This window comes from Chlorocebus sabaeus, chromosome 2 (genome assembly GCF_047675955.1).
Source record: "Chlorocebus sabaeus isolate Y175 chromosome 2, mChlSab1.0.hap1, whole genome shotgun sequence".
Taxonomy (NCBI): Eukaryota; Metazoa; Chordata; class Mammalia; order Primates; family Cercopithecidae; genus Chlorocebus; species Chlorocebus sabaeus.
Window position 1 is genome coordinate 17,847,717 of NC_132905.1, and position 27,210 is coordinate 17,874,926.

The following is a 27,210-nucleotide window of genomic DNA, read 5'->3' on the forward strand; positions in this document are numbered from 1 at the left end:
GGCGGAAGTTACCGCCCCTGTCGCGGTTCGGCGGTGGCATCCGGCCTCGCACTTCCGGTGGGAAGAATCCGGCCGGGAGCTCACCAGGCCGAGGTGAGTGGGTGCGCGGCAGGCCTCTCGGCGCACTCCCAGGGGCTGGGGGGCCGGGGCTGGAGACGGGAAGCGGGCTCCCCGCCCGGGCTCTGCGCGGGTTGGCATGGGGCACGCCACGCCCCTGCCCCTCCCCGGGCCTTAGTTTCGCCGTCTTTGGAGAGGGCAGGGGTCTCCAAGCGCTCTCTTGCCGTGCTTCTGCCCGACGCCGGCTCATCTGGTATTTCTTGAGCACGTGCGACGTGCTGGGGTGCGGGACCCAGGCCGGAATCGGACACGGCTCTGCCCTCTGAGAGGCTGCTTCCCGCGGTGGGATTGGGGCGGGCAGTAAACACGTGAGCAAACAAGGAAACGTCAGAGGTGGGAAGTGCCACGAGGATTGGGAGGGGTGGGGCATTGGGGAAAGTATTCAGCCCAGCGGAGGTCTGCGGAAGGGTGCTGAAGACATAAAGAGCAGCAAGTAAAGAAATACGCAGGCTTGATGTGTTTGACACGTGGCAGGGGGCCGCTGTGGCGGGTGCTGGGGCCAGTGGCAGAAGAATGAGGTTGCAGAGGCCTTCCTTGTAGACCAGGCTGAGGAGCTGGGCTTAGCCTTAGGGCATGGTGTGTGGTAGTGGGAATGGAGAGGAAGAGAAGTAGAGGGGTCAAGAAGTGTTTTGAAGGTGGAACTGACAGGGCAGGATTTGAGAAATGACGGAAATAAGTGGCCAAAGATGACTTCATCATAGATTTTTGGTTTTGGCTTAAGTAACCGAGTGTATTATGCTGGCATTTACTAAATGACTCTGGGATAGATTGGGAGCGTGAGAAATAATTATGAAATCTTCTTAGGGCATCTTAAGTTTTAGATATTTGGAGTGCAGCTACCAAATAGGCAGTTAAATAATACTAGTCTGATGCAGAAAAGGTCAGGGCTGATGTAAAGAATTTAGAAATCATTGGCAAGTGGATTGGGTAGGATAAGATTATATAGGGTAAGATTTAAGAGAAAAGAGAAGCCAGGTTCCAAGCTTTAGGCACCCAATTTTTATAGATTGAGTTGACAAAAAAGGCCAAGAAAGAGTCCAGAAAAGCAGAAGAAAAACCAGGAGAGTGTGGTATCGTGGCACCTAAGAGATTTTTTCTAGGAGAAGGAAGTGATTCATTGTGTAAGATAAGAATAGAGACTAAGCCGGTGGGCGCGGTGGCTCACGCTTGTAATTGCAGCACTTTGGGAGGCCAAGGTGAGTGGATCACCTGAGGTCGGGAGTTCAAGACCAGCCTGACCAACATGGAGAAACCCCGTCTCCACTAAAAATACAAAATTAGCCAGGCGTGGTGGTGCATGCCTGTCATCCCAGCTACTCAGGAGACTGAGGCAGGCGAATCACTTGAACCTGGGAGGTGGAGGTTGTGGTGAGCTGAGATCGTGCCATTGCACTCCAGCCTGGGCAGCAAAGAATGAAACTCCATCTCAAAAAAAAAAAAAAGAATAGAGACTAAGCCTTTGAAGGGGCAGCAGAGAGGAGGGTGTGGTGACTCAGTGGAGCAGTAGAGATGGGCTGAAGTGAGGTCAGGGAGTGCATGAGTGGGGCTGGCAGTGCGAGGCCTTCTGGGGAAGTTTCACTGTTAAGGGGACCAGGAGGGGAGTAAGCCTCTATCATGAGCCAGCATTTAATGCTGTACCTGATGCCACTTTACAGTTGGAGAAACTGAGTCCAGTGGTCAAGTAACTTAGGGTCACAGGGACACCAGGATTTGATTATCAGTCTCTAACTCCAAAGCCCACACTCTTAAGCGCTAAACCATGCTGCCCAAGTTACAGTTAGGAAGATTGAGGGAAGCAGGTGCTACAGTGATGCACCAGCCAGGCTTACCTTGATGTGACTGCTGCCCCCAGCTAAGCTGCTCTCTGTGGAAAGTGGGGCAGAATATGGACTTTGCTTCCTGAGCAAATGAGATTTCAAAAAGAGTATTTACTCCTTTAAATTTTGTTTCCCTTATAAAATAAGGGTGGGGACCTTTTCAGTTTCATGTCTGTGTCTCCAGTGGTAGGCCTACAGGAGCGCTTAATAAATGCCCGTTAAGTGCCTAGATGATCTCCAAGGATGCTTCTAGCTGAGATTTGGCTTTGTGTTTGTGCACAGGTGACTTTCTGAATCCCTATAAGAAAATGAGTTAACTTTGAGACGTGCTTCTTGTAGGCGGGGTAGCCATAGGGACTTCTTGGAGGCAAGGGACCTGGGCCAGGTCTGTGAAGGAAAGTCAGCATTGAACCTCTTTTTTATTACAAATATTTTGTAACAGTCCCTTTTATTACCCTAAATGAAACACATGATTAATAAAAACAGCCTACACATAATTTTTGAAAAATCAACAATGCGACCGGGCATGGTGGCTCACGCCTGTAATCCCAGCACTTTGGGAGGCCAAGGTGGGTGGATCACCTGAGGTTGGGAGTTCGAGACCAGCCTGACCAACATGGAGAAACCCCGTCTCTACTAAAAATATAAAAAATTAGCTGGGCGTGGTGGCGCATGCCTGTAATCCCAGCTGCTTGGGAGCCTGAGGCAGGAGAATGTCTTGAACCTGGGAGGCGGAGATTGCAGTGAGCCGAGATTGCACCATTGCACTCCAGCCTGGGCTTCAAGAGCAAAACTTCGTCTCAAAGAAAAAAATAGTAAAATAAAATAAAAATAAATAAATCAACAAAGGCCTATAAAAAAGGAAAGTAATTGATAGTAAAACAAAGTAAGTTTCAGTATGTAAGTTCCTGGGCACAACAATGCTGGAAGTCGCAGTGAAGCTGTCCCTTCTGTGTGGACCCTCTAGGAGTGTGATTTCCACAGGCGCAGACTGACACAGTCGTGTTGTGTCACAACTCAAAAACCACTAGTGCCATTGCCGTAGATGGTGTGGTTTTCCAGAATGGGAACTTTGGTGCCATTTTGAGACCAATTTTGACCATTTTCAATCTCCCTTCATTGTACATAGGCATCGTATTCTTGGAAATGTTAGTTCACAGCAGAACCATGGAAACACTGCCCTGTATTTACATGTAAACAGTTACTTTCTAGGTCCAGCTGATTATAAGCTAATCTTTCACCTATATGAATGTCAAAGTCATGCGGGATGCAGAGCAGTAATTGGCTATGTGGACTGCCCCTTCTTTATCCCTGCTCACTGAATGCCAGGACCGTATCCCCAAAATACCACCACAGGTTTCCAAAGCTACTCTGAAGACAACTGTAGCCCTGGAGATTCATTTGGACACAGCCAGCTCCCTGTTTGCCCCGGAGAGGGGAAATAGTAACATGGGTTCCGGAGTGCAGAACAGAATGTAATGGCTCCCTTCGGAAATGGTGGGGTGGGAGATGGAGAGTGTTTCTGATCTTGAAGCCTAGGAAGGCTTCAAGAAGAAGGTGGCGTTTCAATAGGATGGGAATGTCTCAGAGGAGGAGCTGTGGTTGGGGGCACACAGATGAAGCAGCAGGTATCACATAACGCTGGACCTGAGGCGGCTCCAGGCGCAGACAGGTCTACCTGGCATGCTTCGGGCAGTCATCCGGTTTGGCTGGATTGGCACGGAGGCTGGGAGTGGTTTCATTTGGCAAGAGCCTAAGGCAGGCACCGCTTCCAGGCAGTGGTTAGAGCCTGGTCTTAGAGTGTTCCAACTGTTAGAGTGGTTTCCTTCTCCACTTTTAACCCCTAAAGACCAGACCAGTCCCCTGAAAATCGCATGCCTGCTGTCTGTCAGTCATCAAACCAAACGGAAAATTTAAAGTACGCCAGGTGTGCATAAGGCCAGTGTGGACACACTGTTCCCTATCTTTGTGCCTCTCGTAGTCTCTCAGTGGACACAGACATTACTCAGATCACACCCTGCACAAGTGCTATGAAGGAGGAGGAGGAGAGCCGTGAAAGCCACCTGTATCTCAGGGGACTGATGAAGGGGTTGGGGGGGTGTCCCTGAAGAAGTGACCTCTGAGCTGAAGATAGGTAGGATGGATGAAGGACTGAAGGGTGGGTGCAGTGTTCATTCAGTTCCTTTGGACAACGGGAAGAAAGCTGGTGTGTTTGAGAAGCTGAAAGGCACCCAGTGGGGCCAGGTCCTGGAGAGCCTGTGGCTGAGACTGGGAAGACCAGCATGGCCAAATCAGGCCATGGGAGCCCAAAGAAGGGTCCCGGTCTTTATGAGAAAAGCACTGGAAACTGCTGAAGGGTTTTAAGCAGTGGCCCGACATGATCAGATTTGTGTTTTAAAAGGTCACTTTGGTGGCAGTTCATGGAGATTGACTTGAGGTGACAAGAGAGCAGACATGACATGGGTCTCTGGGAGTGCCTTGTGCCATTGTGGGCAGCCCCTCCGGAGCCCTGAGTCACGCAGCCTTCAGAGGCACCCATGGCTACGAGAAGCGCAGTCTCTGCCTAAGGCTCCAAAGCTGCCCTTTTTCCCCAGCAGCAGACCTCGGGACCTGTGAGCGTTGCATCCAGTTAACCATGGGAAGGGTCAGCACCAGCCACCAGCCCCTTAGGTGAGGACTCTGCCTGGGGCTCCGCTGATGGTTCCAAATCATGGAGCTGCAGAGAGCTCCTCCAGCCAGGAGACGTTCTTGGTGAAAGCTGTGGTCCAGCTGCACCGGCTCTTCCCACACATTGTCTTCAAGAGAGGTGCCTGCCCCCACTGACTCAGGAGCTCGGGTGCTGCAGCCTCCACGAATGGGGAGGTGGGCCCTCGATGTGGCCTTTGTGTGGAAGGCGGTATTGACGCTGGGGCTGGTGCTTCTCTACTACTGCTTCTCCATCGGCATCACCTTCTACAACAAATGGCTGACAAAGGTACCGGGAGGCCTTGCTGGGGCAGGGCGCTGGGATGAAGGTGGCTGGAGCCGTGGCTATAGTGCCCTTCACGTTTAACAGGAAGGCACAAGCTTCAGCCAGTCTAACTGGAAGCCAGTTACAGCTGGGCTGGAACAGGGCCCTCCAAGCCCGCCATGCCGGGGTTCCCCTTCAATGTTTGGATCCAGGGAAACCAAGGAGAGTGGGAGGTGTGAAGGGATGAGCTGGGGAAACGGGCTCAAGCAGGAACTGTTTACCCCAGTAGAGAAGTATTTCAATATTTTAATAAGTGATACAATGTAGTGGGCCGCAGTGGCTCTCACCTGAGAATGGGCTGTGAGGAGGGCTGGGCAGGTAGCTCACAGGTGTGTTGGACTGGTGGAGACAGCACCAGGCTAGAATTGAGCCCCTTGGCTGTCCCTCGTCTTTGTGACCTAGGAGTCTGTCATTCCAAGCGATGATACTGTACCTAAGGGCCCTTCACACATAGCAAGGTCCTCATGAACCACCAAATGAACCCCACTCCAGCAGAGGGGCGAAGAGGAAGAGGGAGCTGTTGGGGGGCAGGCTGTCTAAACCGAGCCGGGGTGTCTGCTTTGGGCTCCGTACAGAGCTTCCATTTCCCCCTCTTCATGACGATGCTGCACCTGGCCGTGATCTTCCTCTTCTCCGCCCTGTCCAGGGCGCTGGTTCAGTGCTCCAGCCACAGGGCCCGTGTGGTGCTGAGCTGGGCCGACTACCTCAGAAGAGTGGCTCCCACAGGTAGGTGGGGTACCTCGGTGAGGGCAGGGCAGGAAGAGGGGCTGGGGAACCATAGGATGAGAACAAGAGAGACACCTGTGTGTCTGGAAGCCGAGTCCGTCCCCTCTCCTGCACTGTTCCTCCTCTGCCCTCTTGACCTGGCCTCCCTCCACCCACGCTGCTGCCTCTTGCACACTGTGTGCCTTCCCACGGCCCCACCACACACCCACAAAACCCCTGCTGCGCCCACGGCCCCGCAGCTCCCTCACCTGGCAGCAGACACTGAGCCTGGAGTGTGGCCTCGGGCCTGGAGATGAGTGGTGAGCAGTTAGGGTCTCTGCCCTCACAGGGCTGTGACACGGACACGGAGGGCACAACGGAGCCCAGGGAGGGGGACCGACCCAAGGCCGGGGCCCATGGTTGGTAGAGGAAGATTTCCTAGGCCAGGTGCTGAGTAGGCCGAGGGCTGAAGGATGCATGGGACTGATTGGCCCTGGGAGGAGGGGCCCTTGTGGCCAGAGGGAGATTTAGTGCCAGCTGTGGAGTCTGGAAGGGAACTCAAAGTGTTTCAGGATGCTGAGAACCCGGTGCTGGTCAGAGGAAGTGGGAGAAATGAGAACTGAGAGAGTGGGTGGGGCTCACATCCTGGAGGCCAGGTTCCCCTTGGAGGAGTTGGTGTTCCATCCTGAGGAAAAAAGGGTTTCCAGTAAGGGATCAACCAGATCGGGTTAATACCTCTGCTCAGGGGCCCGCTGGAGTGTTTGTACAAACCACACTGGCCCAGTCAGTTGGAATGGGCCCAGCCCTAGTGCTAGAGCAGCCCCCCACTTCTTTGGGGCTGGGTATTAGCCCTTTAGTTGCTGGTGGAAAAAAAGGCCTGAGGGCCCCAGAGGAGGCCCTGGGATGGTTCAGAAGTGGGGGACACTCAGGTGCCTCAGGGTGCCAGCCCACCCCAGCAGAGTGTGGACCTCCCACACCGTCCTGTGGGTGCCTTTGTCTCCACAGCTCTGGCCACGGCGCTTGACGTGGGCTTGTCCAACTGGAGCTTCCTCTATGTCACCGTCTCTCTGTGAGTACCGGCCATGCCCTGCTGCCTCCCTTCAGGCTCAAGCTCTCTGTCTGTCCAGCGGGCTGTCTGCACACCCGGCTGCCAGGCCAGCCACTCCATTACTCTCTGGGACCAGCCCTTGCTCTCTCAGCCTCTCTCTGGCACCCAGCAGCTCTCCGGAAATTCACCAGCCTCTTCTGTAAGCCCAGCGCGGAGGGGATGCTGTGCCCACCTGCCAGGCAGCATGGGGAAGCCAGGGAGCTCACCCAGAACCCCATCATCAGAGTAGGGGAGGGCAGGTTGCAAGGCCACAGACAGGCAGCCACTGGCGGGTGGTACACGCAGTCGCAGCAGAGCCCTGTGTGGCTTGGGGGCTGCACAAGAGTTTCTTCTTCCCTCTGATGTTTCGCTTCAGAGAGCACAGTTCCTGCCTCCTCATCCTCCCACTCCTCATCCTCCCACTTCTCCTCCTCCCACTCCTCGTCCTCCCACTCCTCGTTCTCCCACTCCTCGTCCTCCCACTTCTCATCCTCCCACTCCTCATCCTCCCACTCCTCATCCTCCCACTTCTCATCCTCCCACTTCTCATCCTCCCACTTCTCATCCTTCCTTCCCGCTCCTGCTCCGCTGAGGGTCAGGTAAAGAACAGGACTCAGGGAGCTCAACATCAGACCTGCAACCTCTTTTCCCTGGTGATAACCAGAGGTCCCTTAGTCAGAGATTCCTTCTGGTTAAAGGTCGCTTATCAGCTCAGATGACTTAGCCCAGCTCTGTTTGGTCTTTTTGCTCAGTGATTTGTGCTCCTGCTCCTTTCTCGGTGATGAGTCTGAGCCCTGGGCTCCATCAGTGCATTGTGGGTAATTTTGCTTCCAGGTACACAATGACCAAATCCTCAGCTGTCCTCTTCATCTTGATCTTCTCTCTGATCTTCAAGCTGGAGGAGCTGGTGAGGGCCCAGTGTCTCTTTTGTCCCTCCTGCCCCCACAGATGCTAAGAATAAAGCAGGAGTCCGAGCAGTGACTTGTCCCGCTGTGTGACAGAGGAGATAAGCCCAGTCCAGGTGGCAGTAGATCCCTTTCTGAGAAGGGACCTAGACATGGGCAATATTCAGAGTATTTAGAAACCAGTGTGGCAGGGTAATGACCAAAGGTGAAAGCACTGCAGGATGCGGGTCCCAGCAGAGCCTGGCCTAGGAAGCTCCTTGCTGTGGGAGGCAATAGCCGTGTGTGTTAGGCCCAGAGGGGGAGGTGGGACCTCTTGGGGGCCTAGGACAGCCGTCAGTGTGGCAGAGCAGGCAGGGCTGTTGGCATACCAGCTGACCGTCAGCCCTGCATGCTGACATTAGTGGGCAAGGACTGTCCAGGACCCCCTGGGGTAGAGCTGGAGGGTGGGAGGATTTCTTGCCCCAGAGGCAGCCAAGATGGCTGCTGACCCCAGGCTCCAAATGTGACGAACCCTTGACCCTCAAGACCCCCGAGTTAGCTGCCACTGCTCCCCATCCTACCAGCGCGCGGCACTGGTCCTGGTGGTCCTCCTCATCGCCGGGGGTCTCTTCATGTTCACCTACAAGTCCACACAGTTCAACGTGGAGGGCTTTGCCTTGGTGCTGGGGGCCTCATTCATCGGTGGCATTCGCTGGACCCTCACCCAGATGCTCCTGCAGAAGGCTGAACTTGGTGAGCACATGCCACTCACCCTCCAGAGAGAGGAACCGCGGCACAGGCAGGGCGGAGGCAGGGCAGGGCCAGGCCAGACCTGATGGTAACCGTCCCCCGCCCTGCAGGCCTCCAGAATCCCATCGACACCATGTTCCACCTGCAGCCACTCATGTTCCTGGGGCTCTTCCCTCTCTTTGCTGTATTTGAAGGTACGTTGGGCCTTCCCTCTCGAGGGCACCTCAGTGCAGCAGACCACAGATCCCTGCCCTGAGCCCAACACAGTGGGAGCTGCAGAGATTATTGAGATCAAAGATGCAGTCCCTCCCCGGAAGCGCATGGTTTGGGGGACAGCCAGACGTAAACAAAATGGCTGGAGTCCAGGATGATAAATGCTACAGAGAAAGCACATATAAAATCCAGGGAACAGTAACAACAGTAAGTGTGTACAGAGCCCTGAAAGTGCACCAGGGCTTTTCTGATCTTTTTAAACATGCGAACTTACTTCATCCTTCCAAAAACCCTGTGGTGGCAGTACTATCATTCCCCATTTTGCAGGTAGAACAAAGTGAGGCACAGAGAAGTAAAGATAACTTGCCCAAGGTCCCATAGCCCATAAATGAGCCAGAATTTGAAGCCAGCAGCCTGGCTCCAAGTGTTCCAGCCCTCCTCTTAACCACCCTATCCTGCCTCTAAGGAGTGGGGAATCAGGGATTGTTCCAAGATGCTGGAGTAATCAAGCAAGTCAGAGAGGCTTTCCTGGCCATGGTTTTGGAGGGTGAGTGGGATTTTGGCAGGCTGCAGGGAGCAAGGCATCTGGGAAGTGGGAATAGGAGGTTCAGCCATGTCCAGGCATGTAACGTTGGGATGTGTGTTCAGGGAGTGTGGACCGTGCGGGATCGGCAGAGGGTGGGCTTCCAGAGCTGGGGGCTGAAGGCCAGGAGCCAGCACACAGGAGCCTGGGGACATGGTCAGTTGTTCCTCCACTGTTGTTCAAGAAAGAGGAGAGCCCTGGAGAGTTGTGTAGGCTGGGAAGTGTGGTGCCACCTTCCTTCCTTTGATGTTTTGGGATTAGCCTTTGTCCCCTTTCTGTTTATCCTTCCTCCCAGAGTCCCCTCTGTAATACCTTCAGGGTCATTACAGAAAATTCTGTCCCACATCCATTTAAGTTTCAAGCGGTGAAGCATCTTGAACCTCCCTAAGAAAATCATTTTGAAGCCCCGTTGTCCAGGAAACTTCTATTCAGGGCCTCATTTTTTTCCGTCTTTAAAATCTCTCCCCATTCCTTCATTATGCCCCCTCGTATCAAACGCCACAGTCTCCCCTCCCGGGTGTTTACACCATGCCCCATCTCTGCAAAACCTCATCTGAAAGCCCCTGGTAGTCGTCACTTAGCAAAGCTGCATGGATTTAGCTCCTTTAATCTTTTCTGGTAAATTAATCCCCCAAGCGCCTTCATTACTTATGTTGCTTTTCCCCGAATTCCCTTCAATTTGCCGACGCCTTTGCAGTACTGCTGAGCCCAGCACCAAACAAGATGTCCTACAATGTGAGGCTGTTTTGCCTCGGGGGGACTGTCACTCAGCATTTCTTTGGTGCTTCCCTCCAAAAATCTCAAAATACTCGACCAACTTCTAGCTACCACAGGTGTCTCCTGTGCCCAGTTCTGGGCCCCCCTTCACCCTGTGCTAATACACCACAAGGACTTTCCTGTGGGAGGGACACCGGGAGTCATTCTCCCAGATGGACAGTGTTGGAAGGACCATGACGACTCCGAAAGTCTAAGCCAAATTTGGGGTAGGGGGTGTGCATGCCTGTGTTTCTGGAGCAAGGGGCCATGGCTATATGTGTTTGCATTTTCTTTTTGGGAAATGTTCATCAAGTGGTACCGCAGGTTGGAGAAATACCAGTCTGGTCCCAGTCCTCTCATTTTATCCGTAGAGAAACTGAGGTCCAGAAAGGGGACACATCTCAGCCCAGGTTCCTCAGCTTTGTACTAGCAAGACCTAGATTAAAATGAACGTTTGTAGGGATAGAATTTTGTCCCTGTTGGTAGGTAACCTGGCTGAATTGTAGACCAAGGAGCTCCCTGAGTGGGCCGGGGCACTGTTGGTCCTTCCTCACTTGGTGGCTGCCCTCCCTTCTTTAGCCCATTGGTTACCACAGCTCCAAAGACCCCCTGAAGTCAGCAGCCTTGCGCCCCTTCCCCCAGACCAGTAAGTGAATACCGTCCAAAGGCTGAGGGCACTTCCGTCCGTCTTTTCATGCAGTGCTACCCCCCTCTACTTTACCCCAGAGGCTCAGACGAGCCCTCCCCATCATTCTGTTAGGATCCCCATCATCCCGCTTGGATCCCATCATCCCGCTAGGATCTCCATCATCCCGCTAGGATCCCATCATCCCGCTAGGATCTCCATCATCCCGCTAGGATCCCATCATCCCGCTAGGATCTCCATCATCCCGCTAGGATCTCCATCATCCCGCTAGGATCCCCATCATCCCGCTGGGATCCCCACCATCCCGCTGGGATCCCCACCATCCCGCTGGGATCCCCACCATCCCGCTGGGATCCCCACCATCCCGCTGGGATCTCCATCATCCCGCTGGGATCCCATCATCCCGCTTGGATCCCCACCATCCCGCTAGGATCCCGTCATCCCGCTAGGATCCCCATCTTCCCGCTAGGATCCCATCATCCTGCCAGGATCTGGCTTGTGTTGCCCCCCGGCTCTCTGGCAGCCATCACTGCTTCCTTGGTTTCTCCAGGTCTCAGGCCATCTGTGTGGGATCACTTTATACCTCCCATGCTTTTTCTCTGGGCTGCAGACAGTTAGCAAGTCTCAGTAAGGACTCACTATGACAATGAAAGATCTCATGTGGTTGGCATTGGGCTGGCCGAGGCAGCCCAGGGCCCAGCCTCCCACTCTCTCTCCCCGTTGATTTCAGGTCTCCATTTGTCCACATCTGAGAAAATCTTCCGTTTCCAGGACACAGGGCTGCTCCTGCGGGTACTTGGGAGCCTCTTCCTTGGCGGGATTCTCGCCTTTGGTTTGGGCTTCTCTGAGTTCCTCCTGGTCTCCAGAACCTCCAGCCTCACTCTCTCCATTGCTGGCATTTTTAAGGTACAGACTCGGGGGTGATGCCATTCCTGTCTTACAGGGGGAGCCCCCAGGGATTTCTCACTAGCAGCTCCTGCACCTCAGGGCCCTGCAGAGAAGAGACGGAAGTGCCCCATTAGGTGCCAGGCACTTTGCTGACTGCTGTGCTGGCCCCTTCTTCCGCCTTGACCACAGCCCTTTGAGAGGGTGTGATCACCTGCACCCCACAGACAGGGACACAGATGGAGAGCCAGCTCTGACTCCCCTAGGCCTGGGGCGCATTCACATTTTACCTTGACTGCCAACTCTGGCATTGGGCAGTGGCCTGGAGCCACAGGTTGAACAGCTCCTATCCAGACTCATCAGGAAAGAGTTCCATGATTGACTGGCGGTGTCCTCCAGGGCCACAACCAGGGCTAGTGAGACCCTCAGCAAGCACCCCTGTGGCCAACCTCGCTGTACCTCCGCCTCACAGGCCTGTCCTTCCCTCTCACACCTCTTCTCACTTCTGCCTCTCCCTCCCACACATTTACTTTTCTCTTTGGCCAGGCACACACCAATACCGAAACAGTGTTGCCTAAACCCAGAAATGCAGGCTTCTCTGAGTGTCTTCTGGGAGCCAGCCGCATGCTGAGGCATGGCTGTGGTTCTTGGATGAACGGCCTCGCCAGTCCCTTTTGCAGTCTCTGTTTATAGAGAGCCCCAGGACCAGTGTGTGTCTTCAGCCCAGGGTAATGCAGCATTCTCACGCAGAGGCTCAGGGCTCCCTTCTGTAACTGTCTTCTGGGGCAGCCGTCCTTTATCCTTGTGGATACAGCACGATCTGGACACCCTGGTCCCCAGCGTGGGATCCGGTTTGCCTCTTTTATTCCTGACAGAATTCCGTGACAAGCACCTCCTTTGTTGCATCTCACAGAGGGAGGCTGGTGGAACAGTGCCGCAAGCCGGCAGGGTCCCCTGACCTCTCTGCCTGCCTGGGCCCAGGATTTCAGACAGATCTTGATCTACCCACTTGAGTGTACCCAGTACCCCCACCTTCCACCCTCCTGGCCAAGTGGCCAAATCCTCCTGTTGATCACGCTCCCTCCTGCTTCTCTGCCCCCAGGAAGTCTGCACTTTGCTGTTGGCAGCTCATCTGCTGGGCGATCAGATCAGCCTCCTGAACTGGCTAGGCTTTGCCCTCTGCCTCTCGGGAATATCCCTCCATGTTGCCCTCAAAGCCTTGCATTCCAGAGGTAACCCGGAGCCCCTTCCAGAAGCCTCTGTTTTCTGTTCTTCTCTCTGACTCTTAGTGATTCTGATGCAGGAAGTGTGCGCGGTGGCTCTGCTGCCGTCTCTTCTCTAGGAAGATACGGGGTCATCTCCAGAGTGGGTGGGTGGGGCCTGGGTGACTCAGCACACATGCAAATCAGAGCAAACCAAGAAAACAACGACTGGGCCTGTAACTGTGATCTCTCTCTATCCCAAGGTGATGGTGGCCCCAAGGCCTTGAAGGGGCTGGGCTCCAGCCCCGACCTGGAGCTGCTGCTCCGGAGCAGCCAGCGGGAGGAAGGTGACAATGAGGAGGAGGAGTACTTTGTGGCCCAGGGGCAGCAGTGACCGGCCAGGGCAGATGGCTTAGAAGCAGGCCGCTCTCCAGCCTGCTGCCAGCACTCACTGTGCTCAAGCCCCCGGGGCTCTTCATGGTAGCTGGGAGCTGTGGATGAGAGTCAAAGGTGGTGGGGCCAAGCCAGGGACTCCTGACTCTTGTCCCTCCCTTCAGAGCTTGGTCACACAAGGGGCGAGCACCAGGCCAGCCTGGGACCTGGCCAGAGCTGGGCCCAAGCTGCACTGGAGTTGGAGTCACTGCAGGAGAGGGGAGTGAGCTGGTTCTTCCCAACCACTTCCCAGGCTCTGACAGCCAAGACTCATCTCCAAGGCACCTCAGCTTTCTAAGGGGACTGGGTTTGGACTGGGTTTTGGATCTTGAGGGGCTGGAGCCTCATCACCTGGGTGGCATCTTTTCTCAGAGAGCAGGTTTCTTTATAGTTTGGAAATAAATGGTTCACGGTCCACTGGCCACCTCGTGTTGCTGGAGATGGGGCAGGGAGGGGACAGTGTGGGCCTGGCCTCTCCTTTCCTTTCCCTGCCTGGGGCCTTCTTCAAATGACTGGTCTTAGGCCAGGCCTCCTTCGTTTCTTGCTTGTGTTGGAACACCAGTGCCCTCCGCATGGGCCCCCACTGCACCTGCTGGCGGGAAATAAATGAATATTTACTGAGCACTGCATTCTGGAGACTTTACATGTTTTCACAGCCTAGTTTGAATCCTGGCTGCCACTAGCTGTGTGACCCTAAGCATATGACCTAACGTGTCTGTGCCGTAGTTTTTCAATCTGTGAAGTGGGGATAATAATTAATACCTATCTGAGAGTCCTTTTGAAGATTGAGTCATTATTAGTAACAGATTAAATGCTATATAAGCGTTTCTTTTAATCCTTTTAACAATTAAGAGACCAAAGCCTGGAAAAGATAAAGAGCTGCCTAAGTGGCTGGGCTGGGATTCACATCCAGGCCTGTGTACCTCTGTGCATGCACGTGCCGCACGTGACATCCACACTGCCTCCTGGAAGGGTTTATGGGCCCCGGGGCCTGGGCCTTCCACTCCTTCTTGGCCAAGTCCCACCTCTTCTCTAGACTACAGGCCTGTCTCAAATGAGGAAGGGAGGGGGCAAGACCCCGACTCTGATGTGCTGTGGACTGAGTCTGCTGTAAGCTGGTTCCCGGGCCTTGGGAGACCCCACCAGCCATTGGAGACAGGTTTCCAGGCGAAGTGCTCCTAGGCACTCACAGCAGGTGGCGCCATTGCACCACACTGACTCCCAGAGCCCAGCCGCCCTGTCACGGCTCTCCAGACACAGGCAGAAAAGGGGTGCTTGGAAGAGAACAGTGGGTGTCCATGGGTGGGGACAAGGATGGAACTTGTTCTAAAATTGTTTCCACAGGTTGGAGTCACTAAAGCTTGCTTGGTTAAGCGCAGGAGAACTTTAATACTTTAAAAATGGGTCTGCAAACTTCCTGTAAAGGGCCAGTTAGTAAGTGTTTGGGGTTTGGGGAGCATAGCATATGGCATCTGTTGGAGCTGCTCTGCTATTGTAGCACAAAAGCAGCCATAGATGACACACACCCAGGGTGTGGCTGTCCCAGTGAAACCTCATTTACAAAAGTAGGATCCAGCTTGCCGGCTGAAGTTTGCCAGCCGGAGAACCCTCAAGAATTCTTGAGTCCAACTTCCACTTCTGCAGCAGGAGGCTAAAGCCAGGAGGGGGCGGTGACTAGCCCGAGGCCCTCAGAGCTTCCGTGCTCTGGAGGAGTCAGACCGAGATCTGCCTCTAATTCAGATTCCCAGCACAGACTCAGCAGGCGGAGGTGGAGCACCAAGGGCGCTCGGAAGCGGCCCGTTATCTGGCTCCTGCACCTCTGCCCCCCTTGGATTCCACAAGCTCAGAGGCCAAGATTAAAGGAGGCTCGTGCTCCAGCTGGATGACGTGGGGAGAGCCAGCCAAGGAGGGGGGCCAGGGCCTCCTCCGTCTGAGAGGCTGCTTGGGATGCAGGCCGCTTGGGCAGTGGGGGGAGCCTGCCAGAGCGCTGCTGGCTCAGGTGGATGAGAGCTTCCTGTCTGCTCCCCCACTGTCCGCCTCCCAGCACATGGAGAAAGCGCTGCTGTCTGGTGCAGTAATTACAAGGTGCAGAGCTGGGGCCCTTACCTCGCACATGTTGGGTTCAATGACAGCCCTTCATTTAGCAGCAATTACCAGCCAAACCTAAAGGAGGGCTCCTTCTCCTTTGCACCCGGCCCACCCAATCACCTGGCCTCACAGGCCAGACAGCGTCCACCTCGGTACTGAGCCCTAGAACCACCCATGCTGTCTGCAGTCATTGCATCTCAGGGCTGCAGCATCACCATGGCAACGCGGTGCTTGCACAGGTTGAGGGAATCTGAGGATGTGACTTGTCTCTCCAAGGCTGTGGTGTCTGTCCCCACACAGCCCCCCAGCTCCGAGGCTTCTGCAGAAGGGGGCGGAGAGAGGAGGGCTGACCTGCAGATTCGAGTTTTAAGTGCTTACATGCCCACCGCCTCTCCCAGGAGCCCACAGTGGAAGGAAGGTTAATGCCCCCAATATGTGAGGACGTCCACAGTTGGTGCTGTGGTGGCAGTGAGAACAGGCTGCAGTTTGCCCGTGGGAGGGACCTGAGCCATCAGGCAGGCCCCGGCATACCTTCATCTTCACTCCAGTACCCTTTTCTGCCTTAAGGGCTCAAGGGATTGTCTCCATCTGTTTCTGCTCTATCCTGCTGTGAAAAACCTGAAAATCCCAGTGGCTTAAGAGTAGTTAATATGGCACCAAGAGAATTCTCATGGTACTTGCTGCAGCTTCCTGCATCACACACTAGTGATGGATTGAGGGTGGGGACTCCCAGGCCATCCATTTAGGTCGACAGCATTCAGTGAGTGCTGGCCACATGGCAGACACTGCTGGACTTGGGGACAGAGACATTCGTTTTTGGAGTCAGCCTTCCTCCCAGCCCAGGGAAGTGATGAGGCAGTGGGCTGGGGAATGGGGAAGAAAGAACAGAACAGACTGTTCACTGGGCACCATCTAGGCCTTTGCCATAGGTTATTTAATCTGTAACAGCCCGGTGCAGTAAGGACTGATTGTATTTCTTTCCTAGCTGTGGCAACTAAGCTCCAAGTGGGTAAGCATAATGGTGGCTAAAGATACAGCCTCCAGATGCCGTAGACTGAGAGACACGTCTCTCTGTGCTGTGATTAGCTGTGTGCTTTTGGACACGTTGCTGATCTTCTCTGAGCCTGTTTCCTTGTCTCTACAGAAGGAATAATAATATATATACCTGAAGGAAGCTACTGTGAAGGTGAAATAAAATAATGTAGGTAAAGCACACAGTGCTGGGCTCATAGTCATCACCACTCAGGAAATGGAGCGGGAAGAATGTCACATAACTCGCCCAGATGAAAGGAGGAGCCAGTGTTGGAGCTCTGGCCTTCTGAGATACCCATCTCTGCTGCAATGTCTGGTAGTGAGCATGGACTTAACAGATGCTTTTTTTTTTTTTTTTTTTTTTTTTTTGAGATAGAATTTTGCTCTTATTGCCCAGGCTGGAGTCCAATGGCGCCATCTTGGCTCGCTGCACCCTCCACCTCCCGGGTTCAGGCAATTCTCCTGCCTCAGCTTCCCAAGTAGCTGGTATTACAGGCACCCACCACAATGCCTGGCTAATTTTTTGTATTTTTAGTACAGGGAGCTCTAAAGCTGAGATGCCTTTCAGAGTTGTCCCAAGTTGGGGTGCGAGGTTCACGGCTTTACACCACAGCATTTTTTGTATTTTTAGTATTTAGTATTTTCGTATTTTAGTACATGTTGGCCAGGCTGGTCTTGAACTCCTGACCTCAGGTAATTCACCTGCCTCAGCCTCCCAAAGTGCTGGGATTACAGGTTGAGCCATCGCGCCTGGCCCAGATGCTTGTGTTTTGTAGGAATTTCCACTAGTGGAAACTAAAGTGGGGGATTTTACAGGTTCTAACTTCCAAATGACTTGCCCTGTAAGAAGGGGCTGCTCCCTCCCACTGCCACCCATTCCTGCCAGTCTCCAGTCTCCCAGCCATCCCATGGAGTCACCCTAACTGCACAGCCCTGACATCAGCCAGGTCCGTTCACCCCTGCTTCGTAGTAACCAATTAGCTTGACATCTGTTCCCATGGTTATTTAGTTTCGTTGGCAACTAACATATTTCCCAGAAACAAGTCAGCAGCCCCCAGTCCCACCACCATCCTGCTGGTGGGGCCATCTTCTTCTGGATGTCGGATGAGAACTCCTGCTGGGGAACAACAGAAGGACAGAACACAGAACCAGAGGAAAATGCATTCAAATGCATTCCGTCAGTGTTTCTGGACCATCTACAATGTGCCCTGCCCAGTGATCGTGGCTGGAGGTACAGAAGTCATTAAAACACAGTCTCTGTCCTCAAGGAACTTCTGTAGGGCTTTTTATTTTATTTATTAGAGATGGGGTCTTCCTGTGTCTTCCAGGCTGGAGTGTAGTGGTACAATCAGCTCACTGCGACCTTGACCTCCTGGGCTCAAGTGATCCTCCCACCTTAGCCTCCTCGGTTGCTGGGACTGCAGGCTTGTGCCACCATGCCTGGCTTCTGCAGGGCTTTTTAATCCAGTGGATTCCCTGGGAAGTAGATTCAGAGATGGAGATTAGAGTACAGGACATTTATTAGAAAGTGGTCTTGGAAAAATTACCTGTGGAAAGGAGAAGGTGGCAGGTTAGGGCAGAGGAGAAGTTAAGCTTCACGGCAGTCCTGCCAAAAGCCTCAGCCAACCCCACAGGGAGCTCTAAAGCTAAGATGCCTTTCAGAGTTGTCCCGAGTTCGAGTGAGAGGCTCATGGCCTTACACCACAGCATTGACCTGTCATTGGGAGTGAGCCTGCCCCTGGAAGGAGATGTGACTTTGGATAAGGCAGTGTCTTCAAGACAACCCCCAAAGAAGGCTGACTGCTAAGGGCTGTCTGTTAGCCGAACTCCCAGCAACTGAGGAGATAAGTCCTTGACTCCCAACTGGAGATCTCAACACCACATCACAGTGTCTACCACAACCAGGGTCCACAGTCTAGCTTCAGGGATGACCAAGAATCTTTGAAGAAGAAAGCAACATCCAGCATGTGTGTGCATATACATGTTTTTCTGGGAGACATTGACCTTGACCCCCAAAAGATTAAGAATCATTGGTCTATGGAAAGCCAGACTCATTCAAAACCATGTGATCAGAGATGCACATGGTAGTTGCTCAATAAATCTAAAAGGACAGATGGATGGATAATCGATGGATGGGTGGGTGGATGGAAAGATGGGTGGATGAATGGAGGGGTAGATGGATGATGGATGGCAGGATGGATGGATAATGGATGTATAGATGGATGGTTGGATGGATGAATGGGCGGGTGGATGGACAGATGCCATAATAGTTGAATGTATGGGGGCCGCAGGAAAGGGAGCAACCGTCTGGGTCAGGAGAAGAGCAGAGCTCCAGGAAGAGCTGACCCTTTTGAATTGAGTCTTGAAGACTAAATAGAAGTTTGCTAAGCAGGCAAAAGAAGAAAGGCGTACCCTGCAAGGGGAAAGCAGATGCGAAGGTGCAGAGATGTGCGTGAGCTTCAGGATGGTGTGTTTGGATGCTGTGAGAATTTGTTCACCGTGGCTGGCCAGGTGGCTGGAAAGAGGAGGGGGAGGGGAGCTACCGACCCACCTTTGAAAAGGGGAGGTATCCTGATAGAATTGTTCCATCATGTTATTTTGAACAAGTAAGTAGATCCCCTCCCCACCCCACAACACTCAACAGTGGTATCTCTAGCATGAGGAGGGGGAAGAGGGAGGTCCTAAAATAATTTCATGCAAGTGAAGAGCATTGGGTCATTTACCACATCCTTTTCCATGCTTGAGTTTCTTAGTCCTGCAGTCCACCCTGGGAAGCCGTTGGTTATGAGCAGCCCTGCTTTCCAGATATGAAACAGGCTCAGAGAGGCTAAATGACTTGCCCAAGGTCACTCAGCTCATTAGCCACCAAGCAGACAGCCCTCTAGCCCAGCAGGGGCTTACACCTCCCAGAGCTCAGCAGCCCTGCGGTTGGGATGGCAGGCAGCCTCACTACCCTCCTGGGATTAGGTTACTCTGGCTAGGGACAGAAAAGATGGCCCACTGTGGGGGGCCCAGGGCCTGGTGGCATCCTGCTGACAATATTTTGCTCTGTGAGGAATCCCCCACTGAGCTCAAGCCTCCCATCCTGTTCCTGGGCTGCCCCATGAATTAAACATGCCCCCGTGGTTAACTCAGTAATGCTTTTATTAATAGTTAATTACTCAACGCGCGCTGGGGAAATGAGACTCACTCAGGCCTCGTAAATTAAGGCAGTGATCTCGTGAAGGAGGCCAATGGGAGTTCATTACCCCAGCCCCTTCCGACATTGTACCTCTGGGTTTGCCATTTAGCAGTGCTAAACGAGATGTGCTGGCGGGGGCGGGAAGGGGAGACACGCAGGGACAAGGACCTTCTGCAAGGGGAGGCGGGAACTGGAGGATGAGTGTCCACCGGTTTCCTAGGAGAGAAAGGGCCCTAGGAGATGGGGCGGAAGCGTCAGCTAGGAAATGTGATCCCTGCACCTTGGCAGCTTGTCATCTGCCTGTGTTCCCTGTCACTGCTAGGGACTCACAGCCTCCAGGGATTCCCAGACAGGGCAAAGCCGTCTGTCTCAGGTGTAGGACTCCCTCACCCCATCTGGGCCTGGAACTGGCCCTGCCCCAGCCTCTGCTGGTGGTGTCCCCCCTTGTGCCGCCCATCAAGCTCCGGGTGGTGAAGAGCAGATCCCAGGCCCTCCCTCCTCAGAATCCAGGCCTCTGCCTCCCCCACCCCTGCTCTCTCATTTCACAAATGTCGAGACTTCCCCTTCTAGTTTTTGTTGTGTCTGAAGCCAATTTCCCATCCTGATTCTGCTGCTGAGCTGGACAAGGGGCTTGCGCTAACCTGGTTTGGTTTTTCTAAATTTAACTTTCTCCCAGGTTTTGTTTCCCAGGAGACAGAATCCCCTCTATTTATCTTCCTAGGAGAAGACAGCCAATGTCCGCTTTGAACCTACTATGTGCCAGGACCTGCCCCTGTGGGTTATGTTCACTGGCTTTAATTTCTAGCCATGTGACTCCACCTCCCGGGGTGTCCATTTCTTCATCTGAAAATGGAGATGATCATAGGACCTGAGTCTGGAGTCACTGTGATGATTAAATGGAGTGGTTAGACACTGCTCAAAACATGTCAGCTCTCTCTCTACGGGGCAGCTGTCATTACTTGCTTCTTTACAAGCATGCTGCCAGTTGGAGACCGTCCCCATTCTACAGATAAGCAAAGTGAGGATTTAAATACCTTCTTTGAACTTGCCTAAGACACACAACCCAGAACTTCCTGTTGCCAAAGTTTATCATGTTCCTTCCTTAGAGGCAACGTGGAGCCCCGATCCCCACTCTAGGAGGGCACATTGGCCAAGCCCAGGAGCCAGGAGAGATATGCCCATCTGTCCTTGAGTCACAGGGTCTCACCAAGGTAGTGTAGGATGAGACGCAAGGCCCTGCAGTTGGGCTGGCCCAGATGTGAATCCTGCCATACACTAGCCATCACTTTAACCCCTGGAGCCTCAGTTTCCATTTCTAGAAGAATGGGCTCAAGGTAGCACCTGGCTCCTTGGGCGGCCATCAGGGCTTCCGTTTGAAAGTGCCTGACATCTCATAGTCAGCTTTCAGAGCTCTCTGCACCTGGGCTGCTTTATCTGTAAGTGGGGATAGCAAAAAAGTCCCTTGCTGGGTTGTGGAAGACCCCACAGAGATAAAGGGCACCAATCTGCCTTTCGAGCAGGCAAATGTAAAACAGGTGAGCTGCTGGTGCAGAGGCCAAGGCCCCTCAAAAACAGTTTAGTAGAGCTGCTGGGGGTTAAACACTGCCCTGGTGGGTGAGGTGACTGCTGGCTTGATGAGGTCTCTCATGGATCTGTGATGCAGAGGACTGGGGACAGATCACCACCCAGTGCCCTCCTCAGCTCCCAGCTGCTTTGCCAGGCAGAGATCAGTCTCTCAGCTGTGACTCCCCGGGACTGCCAGAACCACAGGCAGGCAAGAAGTCTGGGGTGGGAGATTGAAGCCTCCCTGGTTAGGGAGCCCAAGTCGTGAAGGAGTGCGGCTCGGGGTTCATATATAATATGTAGCGTCAGATTTAAATGTCACTGCTGCAGGCAGCTGACCCGGGTCCCACACAATGGGCCGCAAGGGGCAGCGTCACCGCCTCTTCATCTTCCTGGCGGTAGCTGACCAAAGGGAGGGAGATTTGGTTTCTTAAAAAACTAAACAGTTGTTGAGCACTCTGGCGTTGCCTGGGCAACAGCTGAGGGGGAGAGAGAAGCATCTTATTGTTTAAAGTTATTCTTGCTCGATTTCAAAGGGCTGCTCTGAAAAGACCACATTCTCCAAGCAGCACGGCTGGTCCTCTCCACCATCCCCACCATGCCATCCCAGCTCCTGCCCTCCCTCAGCCCCCATCCCCACTTCCCAGCCTGAGGCTGCAGAAGGAGTTGTAGCTGTGCTGGACATCAGGGCGCTAGAGACAGCCTCCCTCATGCGCTCTGTGCGTTCATCCCCAGGGCAAGCAGAAACACAGAGACAACACGCCGTGCTACTGCAGCCACCCGCGACCTGGACATGTGGGCACAGGGGCACTGTGGTGCCTGGTGACTTAGGGCACCAGGTGACTCAGCACAAGTGCCTGAACTTGGGAGCAGGCAGGAAGGGACGGGGATGTCTCCATCACATATGTTCCAAATGTGGGCATCTTGGTTTTCAAGCCCAGACAGGGATAAGGAGAAGGTGGCCGTGTCAGGTCATTACTCAGGGGCAGTGGCTAAATGCAGCCCCTGATCACTCAAGAGCATGCCAAGTGGCCTGGTGTCTGCACCCCTCTGCCCCTCCTGCAATGCTGTATTGGAATTGTTTATTCATCTCTCTTCCCCACGAGACTGTCAGCTCCCTGACAGCAGGGCTGCGTCTATTCATCTCTGTGTATTCTTACAAGCTACCTCAAATCCTTTCAGGAGAAGGCAAATTCTGAAGAGCCGAATGAGATGTACATATATTTTTAATTAAAAACGTTTACAGGGTGAAAACATACGCATAATACAGAATTCAGAAGATTCGAAAGGAATAAAAACCCATGTGCCCAGTTTTCCTCCGTGGGGGCACTCCTGGTTCCCAGCATCTGGTGGATTCTTCTAGAGATATTCTGCTCATATAGACACAGATGGGCATCAAATAAGATATGTTGGCCGGTGCGGTGGCTCATGCCTGTAATCCCTTTGGGAGACCGAGGCAGGTGGATCACTTGAGGTCAGGAGTTCAAGACCAGCCTGGCCAATATGGCAAAACCCCCATCTCTACTAAAAATATAAAAATTAACTGGATGTGGTGGCACATGCCTGTAACCCAGTTACTGAGGAGGCTGAGGCATGGGAATTGCTTGAACCTGGGAGGCAGAGGCTGCAGTGAGCCAAGATCAAACCATTACACTCCAGCCTTGGCGACAGAGTGAGACTCTGTCTCAAAAAAAAAAAAAAAAAAAGATATGTTATTCGTACCTCCAGCCCCTCTATCTAGCACAGGGCCCAGTGCATAGTAGGTGCTCAATAAAAGCATGTTGAGTGGATGGATGCCCAGATGAACAGAGGTGGATGAAGGAGGGATGGGTGGGTGGGTGGTGGATAGGTAAATAGTTGCAGCTCTTACACTATTAGTTATCTTTTCTTACAGATATCTGGGTTCCCCGAAAAGAAATTACTTGAGACAAAGACGGCAGACCCAGAGTTAGACACACTGAGTCTGGGGGGCTGTGTTATTTGGAGGGAGATGTCCAATAAGCAGTTGAATTTGTAGTTGTACCCAGTGGGAATTTTATTGTACTACTAATAACAAAACCGAATTAGAATTTCTTGAATCCATAAAGCCCCTCCTTGATATCAAGAATATCAGAGTCAAGGTCACTGTGATTCCCTCATCGTCCCAAAATGCTTTTGGAGAAAGTGGCCTTCAGCCATCCTGTTCATGTTCCAGGGAGGAAAAAGAGGAGCAAAAGGAGGAGTCAGCTTCCTATAAAAAGCCTGTTCACCAGATGACAGCTCCGGTATCTCCAAAGCAACCCCTCACTTCAAAGGAGGCTGGGAGAATTGGCCTCTGAGCTGGGCACATTGCTCCCTCAGGTAATATTGGGGGATTATTAGTAAGGAAATGGAAAAAAAGGAGGCTACTAGCAGTCTTTGCCACATGGGTGAAGAATCTGGGGAGAGAGCTGGCTGGAGGATGGAGATGGCAGGAAAGCGAGTTCCAGGAGTGGCATAAGCCAAAGCAAAAGGATGAAAGTTAATGGTTCTTTTAGTTCCTCATAAGCTCTGCAGGCTCCAGTCTCAAGATGCATCCTGAATGGGGTCACTTCTCCAGTCTCATCCTGCTCCAAGCCACGTGATCTTTCACTGGATGGTTGCAGACCCCTAGATCCTGGTCTCCCTGCTTCCCCTCCTACCCACTGCTCAGTGCCTCATCTCTGCCCCACAGCCAAAGGGATCCTTCTAATCGATAAATCTGAATGCATCACTCCCAGACTCAGAACCCTTCCGTAGCATCCCACCTCAATGGGAATACAATCCCAAGTCCTCACCAAAGCTAGGTCTTACATCATGTGTGGTCCCTGTGCCTCTCTGTTCTCTCCCATTGCTGGTCACTTTCCTCCAGCCACCTTGGCCTCATCATTCCTTCTTACCCCGGAGCCCTTGGACTTGCTGTTCCCTCTGCCTGCAATGAATTTGACTCAAATCTTCGCATAGCAGCTCCTTTACCCACTTTAGGTTGCTGATCAAATACCGCCTCCCCTGAGAGGCTTCCTTGGCCACTCCAGTTAAAACCCGCCCCTCCTCCCCACCCATCTCCACTCCAGGAGTTAATGCATCTGGGGCCATGTACCCTTTGGCCCTGGTGAAGCCTACAAAGTCCTTCTCAGAATAATGATTTTAAAGGCATAGACGAAAATACATAGATTTACAAAGGCAGCCAATTATATAGAAATCGTTTTCAAAATATGTACAAAACAAATGAGTGATACAGTACCAGATGCACTTCTTTATTAATGCATTAAATAACAAGATCTAGTGGCAGTTCTATTAACCACCACAATTTTGAAGCAGTGATGAGTGTCAATGATATTTCACAATGTATGCAACAACTGTAATGTGACAGGAAATACCTGATTTCTATTGGTGACAAAGTCACAGGCACTGCTAATACTACCGTGGTATGTTGCCCACATTTATAATTGAAGAAAAATGCAATATTTTAGTTACGGGTTAGAGAAATAAAAATGTAATTTTTTCCTCATCTAACTTCACTGACCCCCTGAATTCTATCTCTAGAACCCTTGGGGCAGGGGGAAGGTCTGCTTCTTTTTTTTTTTGGTAAGTCCCTTTCACTGTCCGACATCAAACATTTATTCGTCAACTTGCTTTCTGTCAATTTTTCCCAGAAGAGCAGAGATTTTATCTGTTCCGTTCTCTGCTGTATTTTCAGGACCTAGAACACCTGCCAGGCACATAGTTGATCAACAAATATTTTTTAAATAAATGAATAAGCAATAGAGGAGGTTGGAAAGACAGGGAGGTTGGAGGTAGGTGCGAGGGGCCTTGAAAGCCACGCACAGGGAGCTCGACTGGACTCACCCTGGGAGGGGACACCAGCCTGGAAGAGGTCACTGTGCCCAGGGCAGCCAGGCTAATAGGTGGGGTGACTGGGGGCATGAGCAGACTGGCTGTTACCATGTTCCAGAGGCAGCTTTCAGAGGGAGGCCCAGGCACACACGAGTCCCTGCATCAGCTGTGGATGTTAGCATCCACTCCACTCCCCCGTCTCCCAGCTCCTCCTCTGGTCCCCTGGAGGTTAAGCAGGAACCTTGGAGAAGCCAGACTCAAAGCCCTGTCATCATTCTTCAGCCTTTCCCAGGCAGTAATAGTGTGTCAGGCACCAAGGGCAGGGCCCATGGGGCTTTGGGAAAGGAGAGCCCCAGAGGTCATGATGCACCGCCGGGACGTCTCCATGGCAGCTATTGCAGACAGACCTGGTGTGTTGGACCCAGGAGCCACAGGTCACCCCTCCCCGACTGGGGCTAGGTATTCAGGGTCATGAATGAGAAGCCAGGGAAATGACCAGCTTCTGGGATCAGACCCACTTGGGTGGAATTTCAGCTTGGCTGCTTGTTTCCTAATTGCATGCGGTTGAGCAGGTCACATAACTGCTCCAAGCCTTGGTCTCCATTTTTTCTCCTTGAGACAGGGTCTCACTCTGTCTCCCAGGCTGGAGTGCAGTGGTGCAATCTTGGTCCACTGCAGCCTCAACCTCCAGGGCTTAAGCGATCCTTTCACTCAGCCTCCCAAGTAGCTGGGACTACAGGCATGCACCACCAGGCCTGCCTAATTTTTTTAGCTTTTTGTACAGCCAGGGTCGCCCTATGTTACCCAGGCTGGTCTATAACTCCTGGACTCAAGTGATCTTCCTACCTGGGCTTTCCAAAGCACTGGGATTACAGGTGTGAGCCACCGTGCCCAGCCTCAGTCTCCCTTTCTAAAATGAGAGTGGTTTTTTCTACATCATAGATGTTGAGTGAGGATTTAATGTGGGAAAATAACAGATAATCAAATAAATAATAAAATAAATTAATAATATTAATTAATAATAAAATATTAATTTATTAATTAATAATAAAATAATTAATAAAATTAATAATAAAATAAATAATAAAGCAGCCAGCTCAATGCCAGATGCATGGTAGATGCTCAACAAGTGGTTTCCCTTGTCCTTGTGAAAATAGCAAAATGACTTGACGAGGAGACCAGTAGTCCCTCTGAAGCCAGCATCCCTTCATAACCAGCCTCAACACCCTGTCCACAAAGGAGTAGGGGGAGAATAAGGTGGTAACCTGGGAGCCAATAAGCTGAGAGTGAAGAGAAAAGACATGTTTTGGAACCATGTCTGGATTCAAATCCCAAGCTCTGCAGTTTACAGCTGTGTGACCTCAGGTAAACCACATCACCTCTCTGAACCTCACTTTTCTTTTTCATAAAACAAAGATAATCCCTTCTTCTCATAGTGCTGTGAGGGTTACTGGACAAGTGTGCACAGGATGTGTGAAAGACCCCTGGGACAAGCCCTGACCCGAGGTCAGCACTCAGTCAACAGCAGCCTGGAACAGGTGATCACAGCCCAGCCCAGAGAGGGAGCCAAGGAGGATACAGCTCACAGGATTAATGCCTTGCGTTTCACACTGTAGAAAGAGCGCTCGCTCATAACCATCATTGCATCTGAGCCTAATTTCAGCACTTTAGGAATGAGAGGATGGAGAGTTTTTAACTTTTAAGTTCAGGAGTTACAAGTGCAGATCTGTTATACAGGTAAACCCATGTCATGAGGGTTTGTTGTGCAGATTATTTCATCACCCAGATACTAAGCCTAGTACCCATTAGTTATTTTCTCCTGGTCCTGTCCCTCCTCCCACCCTCCACCCTCCAACAGGCCCCAGTGTGTATTGTTCCCCCTTTGTGTCCATGTGTTCTCATCATTTAGCTCCCACTTGTAAGTGAGAACATGCAGTATTTGGTTTTCTGGTCCTGTGTTAGTTATCCTGCTAAGGATGATGGCCTTCAGTTCCATTCATATCCCTGCAAAGGATATGATCTCGTTCCTTTTTTATGGTTGAAGGACGGAGAGTTTAATTTTTTTTTTTTTTTTTTTTTTTTTTTTTGAGATGGAGTCACACTCTGCTGCCCAGGCTGGAGTGCAGTGGAGTGATCTTGGCTCACCACAACCTCCATCTCCCGGGTTCAAGCAATTTTCCTGCCTTAGCCTCCCAAGTAGCTGGGATTACAAATGTGCACCACCGTGCCCCGCTAATTTTTTGTATTTTTAGTAGAGACAGAGTTTCACCATGTTGGCCAGGCTAGTTTCGAACTCCTGACCTCAGTTGATTCACCTGCCTCGGCCTCCCAAAGTGCTGGGATTACAGGCGTGAACCACCATGTCTGGCCCTTGATCTACATTTGACAAAAGAGACACAGAGCTGTGGTGGCGAGGGACTCTCAG

General features: G+C 52.3%; 1 protein-coding gene across 8 annotated transcripts; it reads left to right on the top strand.

Annotated features, from left to right (window-relative positions):
* SLC35H1 (solute carrier family 35 member H1) lies at positions 1–13,709 on the top strand. 8 transcript variants are annotated; one of them, XR_501828.3, is made up of 10 exons: positions 1–93; positions 4,532–4,908; positions 5,520–5,670; positions 6,655–6,718; positions 7,571–7,643; positions 8,167–8,373; positions 8,481–8,564; positions 11,299–11,474; positions 12,556–12,685; positions 12,919–13,709. XR_501828.3 is itself a non-coding variant. In XM_008015334.3 (10 exons), exons 2-10 carry the CDS (start codon positions 4,789–4,791, stop codon positions 13,047–13,049), a joined length of 1,095 nt encoding a protein of 364 aa, XP_008013525.1. In that variant the 5' UTR covers positions 1–93; positions 4,532–4,788; the 3' UTR covers positions 13,050–13,709. The 8 variants fall into 8 exon arrangements, 7 of the variants coding, with proteins under 7 accessions (XP_008013525.1, XP_008013524.1, XP_008013533.1 ...); XM_008015334.3 differs by having other exon boundaries at positions 11,340–11,474; XM_008015333.3 differs by having other exon boundaries at positions 8,205–8,373.
* Positions 13,710–27,210: the final 13,501 nt, after the last annotated feature.